Source organism: Acomys russatus, chromosome 3, assembly GCF_903995435.1.
Source record: "Acomys russatus chromosome 3, mAcoRus1.1, whole genome shotgun sequence".
In the NCBI taxonomy this organism is placed as follows: Eukaryota; Metazoa; Chordata; class Mammalia; order Rodentia; family Muridae; genus Acomys; species Acomys russatus.
The window spans coordinates 40,460,354-40,470,089 of record NC_067139.1 but is presented as its reverse complement, the minus strand read 5'-3'; the positions used below and the strand labels follow the sequence as shown (position 1 = coordinate 40,470,089).

The 9,736-nt window shown below is 47.3% G+C and overlaps 1 protein-coding gene across 1 annotated transcript; it reads right to left on the bottom strand.

The window, feature by feature from the left end:
* Positions 1–5,441: 5,441 nt before the first annotated feature.
* On the bottom strand, positions 5,442–8,969 carry Idnk (IDNK gluconokinase). Its single transcript, XM_051172545.1, has 4 exons — positions 8,941–8,969; positions 8,619–8,705; positions 6,408–6,451; positions 5,442–5,991 (listed from the first exon to the last, which is right to left on the bottom strand). Exons 2-4 carry the CDS (start codon positions 8,652–8,654, stop codon positions 5,646–5,648), a joined length of 426 nt encoding a protein of 141 aa, XP_051028502.1. The 5' UTR covers positions 8,655–8,705; positions 8,941–8,969; the 3' UTR covers positions 5,442–5,645.
* Positions 8,970–9,736: the final 767 nt, after the last annotated feature.

Below are 9,736 nucleotides of genomic sequence, written 5' to 3'. Positions count from 1 at the left end.
AACTAAGAAAGAAAATATCTTCATAATACAGAAAACAAACATCTGCCTGCCCCCTTCATTACTGCAGCCAGTTTTTTGTGGCCCCACACTTTTTTGAGCTGTATCTACCCTGGGACTTGCAGAGCCCTCTGTGCTCAGTGTGCACTGCAAGGCCCACCAGGCCTCATCTGTTTAGAAGCTGGTCTATGTTAGCCCAATTTTCTTATCAATTATATTTTATTATGAACTTATTAAACGAGCCTACCTCCCTAACAACCCGACTAACCCAAACAATCGGAAAAAGACATTAAAGAACACTATAATGAAACCTTAAGAGTATTGGTTCCAAGGAATGATTCTCCTGGCGTAGTCAGCAGGATTTCAGCAGACCAGCAGTTCCACCAAAGTTGCTGCTGGAACCGGGAGCAGCAGCTGGAACCTCAAGCCTCAGCTGGAATCCAAAGCCTTGAAGCTTTCCCTGGAGCTGTGGAGCAGTCTCGGTCTGTTCAAGGATGTTTTTCACCAAGCTCCCCCAGGAAGTAGTTCGACTTTCTGCTTCCTCACATCTAAGTGGTACACATCCTGCCCTCTTCTCCATTCCACACTTGGGATCAAAACAGAAACAGGTTTATTGCCCCCTTCAGGTCTGTTTGCAGTTCTGTCCATTGAGTTGCTTCATTAAGCTTTATGTTCCAAGCTTTTTATTTTTTTTAGAATCCCTCTGCTGAATTTCTCATTGAACTAGAATTTTCATCCAAATTGTAAGTTGACTTCATCAGAAGTCTCTTGAGGTTATCTGTTATTAAACACAAAATATTTATTTATGGTGTGTGTGTGTGTGTGTGTGTGTGTGTGTGTGTGTGTGTGTGTGTGTGTGAATGACTATGTGCTGCATGTGTACAGAAGCCTGCAGAGGTCAGGAGAGGAATCAGATCTTGTGGAGCTAGAGGACCAGGTGGTTGAAAGCCACCATGTGGGTGCTGGGGACCAAACCTGGGCTCTCTGCAAGAGCAGTTGGCACTCTCAATTGCTGACCCAGCTCTCCAGGCACCATTTATCTTTTTGTTTGTTTGTTTGTTTTGGGGTTTTGTTGTTGTTGTTGTTTTGTTTTGTTGTTTTTCAAGACAGGATTTCTCTGTGTAGCCTTGACTGTCCTGGACTAGCCTTGTAGACCACGCTGGCCTTGAACTCACAGCGATCTGCCTGCCTCTGCCTTCCAAGTGCTGGGATTAAAGGTGTGCGCCACCACGCCTGGCTCCATTTATCTTTTTTATTTTTTATTTTATTTATTCTTTTAGATAGGATCTCTCACTTTGTAGACCCGGCTGGCCTGGAAGTCAGAGATCTGCCTGCCTCTGTCTCCTGAGTGCTGGGATTAAAGGCGTGCGCTGCCTTCCATTTATCATTTTTTTTTTTTAACTAGTTTTCAGTTCTATATGTAGTAGTTTAATATCATTGCATCCAGCTATTGGGGTGTTAAGAACCAAAACAAAGCCAGGTGGTGATGGCAGTGCACACCTGTGATCCCAGCACGGGGCAGTGGGGGCAGAGATAGGTGTACCTCTGTGAGTTTGAGGCCAGCCTGGTCTACAAAGTGAGTCCAGGACAGCCATGGCTACACACAGAAACCTTATCTCAAAAAAAGAAAACAAAACAAAAACAAAAGATCCAAAACAAAAAAACTTAAATAAAATAGTAAAATATAATAAAAAGGTAAAATGGTGTGTGTATGTGTGTGTGCACGCACTGAATGTGACCGCCTCATTCAGGTCTGCTAACCCTGGAGCCTGCCAGCCTTTTGGGTGGGATTTACTGCATCTGTAGATGAGTTTACTGCAGTTGCTCCTGCCTCCCACTGGGCTGAGCTCTGGAATGGTCCCTATTAAGTTGCCAGGGTGAGTGCTGATTAATTTCAGAGCATGCCAGTCCTTGTGTATCAGAACCTGCTGCCGCTGGCTCCGATGGACTGTGCAGCTTGGAACCTGTTTGCTTCCCATTTCCTCTAGAGCATCCCCTTCCACCCTCTGTGCACCCAGAGGTAGTGCACGTCCCAACTGAAGTGTGTCAGGGTGGGGTCAGCAGGGAGAGATGTGCAATCCCAGACCTGTGCACGGAGCTTTGTTTCCATGGTAACATCAAGCTAAAGGCTTACCTCTCACCACAGAGGGTGGTGTCAGTGAGCACACTGTGTCTATATCTGACCTGCCCCCTTTCCATGCTTTTGTGGCTGTCTCCATGGCAACACAATGACAGGGAGTTCCCAGGGTATCTGATATTGATTGCTCCTTGTTCTCTGGTCCCCAGAATGGCTGGTCTCACACAATAGCCTTCTCAATATGGTGGCTAACTGTATAGCACTCTGAGACATAGGGGGTGACAAAACTGATTGCATCCTTAAAGCTTGCCTACCACGCAGGCTAAGTCATCCCACATTAGATTTAAGGCGTAAAGGAAGGGTGGTCTTTACTGACTAGACAACTCCCAGCCCAGAAAGCTCAACTTTTACCTGTTCCCAATGCACAGTCTCCCCTTTGTTACCCTGACTCTCAGCCTCATTGAGAGTGCAGCGGCCCAAGACCTGTTAAAGTGGCATTAAGCAGAGCATCCTTTTCTGTTGTAGCAAGCCCAGCCTATCTGTAGTCTAAGCCCAATTCACCGCACCCCTTTCTGTGCTCCATTCTACCTCCACTCTCATCCAAATCACAGCTTCTCTCTGCAGATCCCACCTGATCACCAGCCAGCGTCATGGCAGAGGTTGCTTCTCCTCTGGGGTTTGTGTCAATTGTTCAGTGGGTCTTTACTTGGTCAGAACCCCACCAGCTCTGGGCTTCACCATGAAAAGTCTCTAGGATGCTTCCTTCCTGGTGGTGCTCTACCTAAACTAGATATGCAAATAAGGTTCCAGACCAGGCTGCTCTTGACAGTTGCTAGGCTCTGAGGTTGCTAGACTCTCGGGTGGGCCACCTGAAGACCCTGGTCCAGGTGGTTCAGTGTGCTGGCGAGGCTTCTGGTGGTGGTTGCAGCGCTGGGGTCAGACTTGGGCCTTGCAGATGCTAGGTAAGCACTCTCCACTGAGCTGTCTGCAGCCCTGAGACACTGATTGTGAAGTGTTTGGTCCAAGTCTTATCGGGATATGCTTTCACTTCTGTCATGGGAAGGGAGTTGGGCACAGAACAGTCTACCAGGGACTCTATCTTTCAGCAGATCCTAGACCCAAGTCCAAGGCTCTTGCTGTGTCCTTCCTAATGAGGACTCTACCTGAGAATACAAGGTGCCCTGTTTTTCCCTCTTGCAGTGAATGGAACCATCTAGAACCCCAGCTTTGTGTTGTCATCCTCCAGCCTTCCAGAGGACAGATCCTAGGTGGGACTCAGCAAATAGTTGTCCTCAGTGTGGGGGAACTCTTTTTTTTTGTTGTTGTTATTATTTTGAGACAAGGTCTCATTATGTAGCTCTGACTTGCAGGGGAACTCAGTATGTAGGCCAAACTGGCCTTGAACTCAGAGCTTCAGCTGCCCCTAGAATGCTGGGATTAAAGGCAAGCGTCACCACAAGAGGCCCATGTGGGGAACTCTTACCCTTACCTGTCAGGAGTATGAACATGGACCATGTCAAGTCTGAAGCCAGGCAGGAGGAAGAGCAAAGGCTTTGTATTTCTCCAGGATGTATGGTCACTGTCCTTGTTGCTGTGACCAAGCATCTGGCAAGCAGCAGCGTGAGGAAGGGTGGCGGGCTTATATCATGGCTTTACAGTTTGACAGGGCACAGTCCATCACGGCAAGGACTGCATCATGGCTGGAGCCAGTGGTGACTGATCACACTACACCCAGGGTCAGGAGGCACAGAGCAGTGATGCCTGCGGCTCAACTCAGAGTCCCCTTATTCAGTGTAGGACCCAAGCCCATGGCATGGTGCTGCCCACATTGGGGTGGGTCTTCCTGTGCCCATTAACCTCATTTTTTTTTTAAATCCCTTACTGGGCATGGCAGCACACATGATAGTCTTAGTGCTCTGTGAGTTTGAACTCTGATGTATATAGCAAGCTCCATGACAGCTGGGACTACGGAGACACTGTCTCAAAAATAAAAATAAAATTAAATTAAAAAAAAAAAAAGATCCCTCAGGTCTTCCCATCAAGTTGACAAGATGATCTACCACACTCACAGCTACTTGTAACTGCTACAAGGAAATGGAGCCAACCTGAGCTGACCGTCAGTAATAAAGAAAGTGCAGGGTGCATGCACAGTGGAATTGTCGTGTTGTTGCAAACAGACCCAGTTCTCTCAAGCAGGACCTAAACTTAAAACTTTTATGTGCATATATGATGTGTGTGTGTGTGTGTGTGTGTGTGTGTGTGTGTGCACGCGCACATGCGCCTGAGTTCAGGAAGAGATCTTAAGGGTGGAAAGCTGTGAATGGAGGAAGGGAACAAGCCAGAGAGGACCAGGGGATATGGGGCGGGGGGGGAAGCAGTTAGAATAAAGCATTCTATATAATGCTAATTATAGAGAATTATATAATTATATTGATGTAATTATGAAAATTATGCCAGCTATGGGAGTGCACCCCTTTAATCCAGCAGCGAGAGGAAGAAATAGGTAAATCACAGAGACTGAGGTCAACCAAGGCTACACAGACAGACCTTGTCTCAAAAAACCAATAATGATGAATAAACGATATAAATGAGAGCTGGAGAGATGGCTCAGAGGTTAAGAGCACTGGCTGCTCTTCCAAAGGTCTCAGTTCAACTCCCAGCAACCACATGATGGCTCATAAGCATCTATAATGAGATCTGGTGCCCTCTTCTGGCCTGCAGGTGTACATGCAGGCAGAACACTGTATACATAATAAATAAATACATTAAAAAAAAAAAAAAAGATAGAAATGAGGATGCCAGGCGTGGTGGCACATGTCTTTAATCCCAGCACCTGGGAGGCAGAGGCAGGCAGATCGTTGTGAGTTTGAGGCCAGCCTGGTCTACAAAGCGAGTCTAAGACAGCCAAGACTACACAGTGAAACCTTGTCTCAAAAAAAAAGTAAAAAAGATATAAATGATATTATAAATAATAAAACAAGGCCTATGATCTAAATGTTTAAGTGCTTGGCAGTGTGGCATGAAATGACTTGCAGTGAATGGCTTGGTTTTGTTCAGGTTTATTGCTAAGACCAGTTTCCAGGGCATTTCCAGGGTAGCAAGTTTCATCTATTTGTACAAATACAGGCACGAGCCATTGTTCTTTTAAAAGGTAGTATTTTCTAGCATTGATTACAGGATTTCCTTTGACCATCTGGTTATGTTATACATGATATAAGACTCAGGTCTAAGTTTAATTTTTAATATCCTTCCCCTTTCTCCTGCCACACTTGCATACCACCAAGCACACCACACACTCCAACCAACGACCTCCACACACTGCAGTTTGTTTCCAGTTAAGAATTTAGAATATAACCAGGTACGATGGCACACGCCAGTAATCCCAGCACTCAAGACAGAGGCAGGCGGATCTCTGCGAGTTCGAGGCCAGCCTGGTCTACAGAGCGAGTTCCAGGTTAGCCAGGGCTACACAGAGAAACCCTGTGTCTAAACCAAAAGAATTTAGAACACACCATGAGCATGGGGCTTGGAACCAGAGTGCGATGTAAGCCACGGGCGTGAAGTGACTGCTTCATCTGAGAGCTTCCATAATGGCAGCCTCGACCTCTGAGAGACTCTTGTCCACATTGATTTGGATAAAGTTTTCAGGAGCTGCTGGGGGCTCCAGAATGCTGAACTGGGACTGCAGTAACTCAGGTGGCATAAAATGCCCTTTTCTTTGGAGCAACCGTTCAGAAATGACCTCAAATGACCCGCAGAGGTAGACCACCAAGAGCTTTGCCCCAGGCAGCGGTTTTTCCTTTGCTGACTCATCACTTCTCACAGGTACATCACTTCTTCCTTGTATCAAGATGTCTCTGTACATTTTCTTCAGGGCTGAACAGGCTAGAACGACATGCTGTCCCAAGGCCACATCTCTATTTCCAAAATATAGGAAACAAATGACAAAAAGGATGAGGGCTGCAAAATTAAGACATTTAAGAGGCTGTTTGTTTGTTTGTTTGTTTCGAGACAGGGCATCTCTGTGTAAACTTGGCTGTCCTGGACTACCATTGTAGACCAGACTTCAAGGCTGTTGACTCTAGGCAGTGGACTAGTCTCTGCCAACGTGAAGTGTTACTTGAAAAACGGAGATTAAGCGTTAGGCGCTCCCAACCTTAAACTGTGGCTCTTTCATCAGTGAATCAATAGTCTGGGGCTCAAGTGTTACTCCCCTGGGCATCAGTGTGCGGCTTGTTAAATGGCCAGTTCAGAGTTGACCGGGTACCTGGTATGCACCTGTGCTAAGTGTCCGGCTTCACCCAATGGATGCATCTAAGGCATAACTTCATACCTTAGCAAAATGTCATGCAAGCTGCAGAGCCATGGAACCCTGTCCTGAAATTAAAACAGAATCAAAGTAGTTTTCCAAGTATTGCTTATAGAGAAACAGTTGTACCACAGCCACGGAAGTTACCTCCAGAGAGTTCTTAGTAGTTGTGGGAACTGGCCATGAACAGGCTGGAGGGTCAAGACCACAGCCCCACAACCACAGAAATGGCTCCTTGGTTCTGGTGTCAATGGCTCATTTCATAATAAGTTCCCATAAGCTACAGTACTTTATACCTCCTCCAGCCTCCCCACTGTAAATGTCTCCTGTCTTGGATGCTCATACACCTCTTACCGTGGCTAACGTATTCTTTCAGTGCCTCTGGTCAGAACCTACAGCTAAGCACGTGATCTGCAGCTGGTCTACCCCTGTATGCTCAATTTTCTTAACCAATATATTTTATTAACAACTTAGTGACCGAGCCGGACGTGGTGGCACACGCCTTTAATCCCAGCACTCGGGAGGCAGAGGCAGGCGGATCTCTGTGAGTTCGAGGCCAGCCTGGTCTACAAAGCTAGTCCAGAACAGCCAAGACTACACAGAGAAACCCTGTCTCCAAAAACCAAAAAAAAGAAAACCAACTTAGTGACCGAGCGGCCATACGTCACTTATAACCCTAACCAAACCAATAGGAATTGAGGATTAATGGACACAACAACAAAACCCTAAGGATATCAGTTCTGAGGAGCGATTCTCTTGGCACAATCAGCAGGATTTCTTCTTCTGGAACCTAGAGTAACCAGAACCCAGAACCTCAGCAGGAGCCGGATCCCCGTAGCCTTCCCTCAAGCGGTTCTCTCTAGGAGCGTCTTGAAGTGCAGCAATGAACAGCAAAAACTATCCCAAGTCTCCAAAAAGCCCCGCCTCCAGTTCCAGCTCATTTATATATCTCCTCCCAGAGTCTGTTCACGGGGTCTTTTCAGCTGGCAACAATCAAGCTCCTGCAGGAGGTGGTCGGTTTTCTAGTGGATTAACCTCACCTGTTTTCACACAACACCGTTCCGATCCCACACTTGGGATCCTAAAAAACAGGTTTATCTCTCCTTCATACCCTAGCCCTCGAGTTAACTTCTTCATGACCATTTGAACTTGTCTTCCAAAATGACTCTTGAATTACCCATGGCTAGCCAAGGTTTCCTGCCACATTCAATCTTGGATATGTTTTAAGTTTTAGTTATTTTATGTGAGTGTTTTGCCTGAGTGTATATAAGTGCACTGAAGCCATGCAGTGCCTGGGAGGCCAGAAGAGGGCTGGGGGATCCCCTGGAACTGGAGTTACATGCAGCTGTGAGTGGCCATGTGGGTGCTTGGAAGAGAACCCCAGACCTCTGCAAGAGCAGCCAGTGCTCTTAGCCAGTGAGCCACTCCTCCAGCCCCTCAGGTGTGGCTCTTGGGGGCTGTGTAGCAGAAGGGGGCTCAGCCTTGAAGTCCCACTGTCAGCCAAGAAAGTTCTACCCCCTGTCCTGGGATTCTGTAGAAGTGTTGTCAGTCACCACTCCCACACCCAACCCCTTATTCTGCATTTAAATACCTCAGATTCACTTCTGGGGTTAGGGTTATCAAGACCTTCAGCTCAACAGGGAAAGTATGGCCTCTGAGTAGGCCTCCCCCCAAGGAGTGGCCTAGGAGCTGAGGTATTAAGGATGAACATGGGCCACCCAGTGAAGGAGGAAGCACATCCCAGGGACAGTGGGACAGTAGGCACAAAAGCCTACAAGGAGGCAATCCCAGTATGCTTTCTGCCCCCTGTTTCAGACGCATAGGGTAAAATCTCAGCTGTTACTGCTATCGTGCCTTGGCGAGCCACCATGGACTAAACCTCTGGAACTGTCAGCCCAACAAAATGCTTTCTGTCACAAGATGTCTTGGTCATGGTACAGCAACAGAAGAGTAGGACACATGGCCACATTTGAGTTTGCAGTGGAGTTTCACCAGAACTTGGTCTGGCGGAGGTAAAAGGACCTCAGAGCCACTAACTTCCCTGTATGAGCAAATTGGAGTCTACCCACTTGAGGACTGCAGGTTAAAAATCTGCAGCAAGCTGTGGCAGGCTGTATACAAGGTAGGGCAGAGGTGGCGCACTCCTACGGCTGATTCATGGAGAAGCTCGGGTTCTGGGCTAACAGATACGGAGGCATGACGCAGAGATGCTGGATCCCCCATTGACAGCGTTACCTGGTCGCTCAGTGGTACCCCTCTCCCCATCTTCATCCGGTTCTCTTCAGAGTGGTAGTCATCCGCATCGTAGAATTTCCACCCCAGCTTTAGGGACAAAGAAGATACAAGTAGCATAGGCCTATGTGACAGGGCCCCAGGAGCTTACTGGCAGGCAGGTGTAGAAATCACTGATCTGGGACTGCCCCTCTAACCGATCGCTCGCTCACTCACCATGACCAAAAAGAAACCTGGATTGCCATGCTAAGGTGTCTGCACAAACCATGGGCCAGAAGAAAGGAAGGACGCAGTGGACAAGCACAAAATAGATGCAGGAAGTTACCTTGGAGGCCAGCAGTGCACCCACGGTAGATCTGTAGAGAGAATGCACACATTTCCAGTTCTGCACAACAGATGTAAGTGCAAGCTGTTTTGAGAAGATGCCTGAGAGATAGACAGGTGCCACGGATGGTATTAAAATGCAGGCTCTTCTGTGGCTGTAAAGCAGAGAGGCCCTTAACCCTGGAGCCTAGAGATGGCCTTCGCTGTCCTAAGGAGTACCAGTGAAAATGTATTAGCCAGAAGGCAATGTGTCACATCTAATTAAAACACTGAACCAGCCAGGTGTGGTGGTGCACGCCTTTAATCCCAGCACTTGGGAGGCAGAGGTAGGCGGATCGCTGTGAGCTTTGAGGCCAGCCTGGTCTACAAAGTGAGTCCAGGATAGCCAAGGCTAACATAGACCCTATCTTGGGGAGGGGAAAAAAAAAAGAAAGAAAGAAAAAAAAAAAAACACTGAACCATAGCTGGACATGCAGTGCACTCATAATTCCAGCACCATGCTGGGTGGTAGTTTTATCAAAGATTCAAAAGAGGGGGTTGTTGGGTTTTTGTTTTAATACCATTGAGCCAGGTGTGGTGGCACAGGCTTTTAATCCCAGCACGTGGGAAGCAGAGGCAGGTAGATTTCTGTTAGTCTGAGGCCAGCCTGGTATACAGAGTGAGTCTAAAAGTCTAAGACAGTCAGAGCTACACAGAGAAACCCTGTCTCAAAAAACAAAACAAAACCTGCCGAGTTTGTTTTGTGTTGGCCAACTATTCCTGGGTATGGGGCCTGCCCTGAAGTGTGGTTAATACAT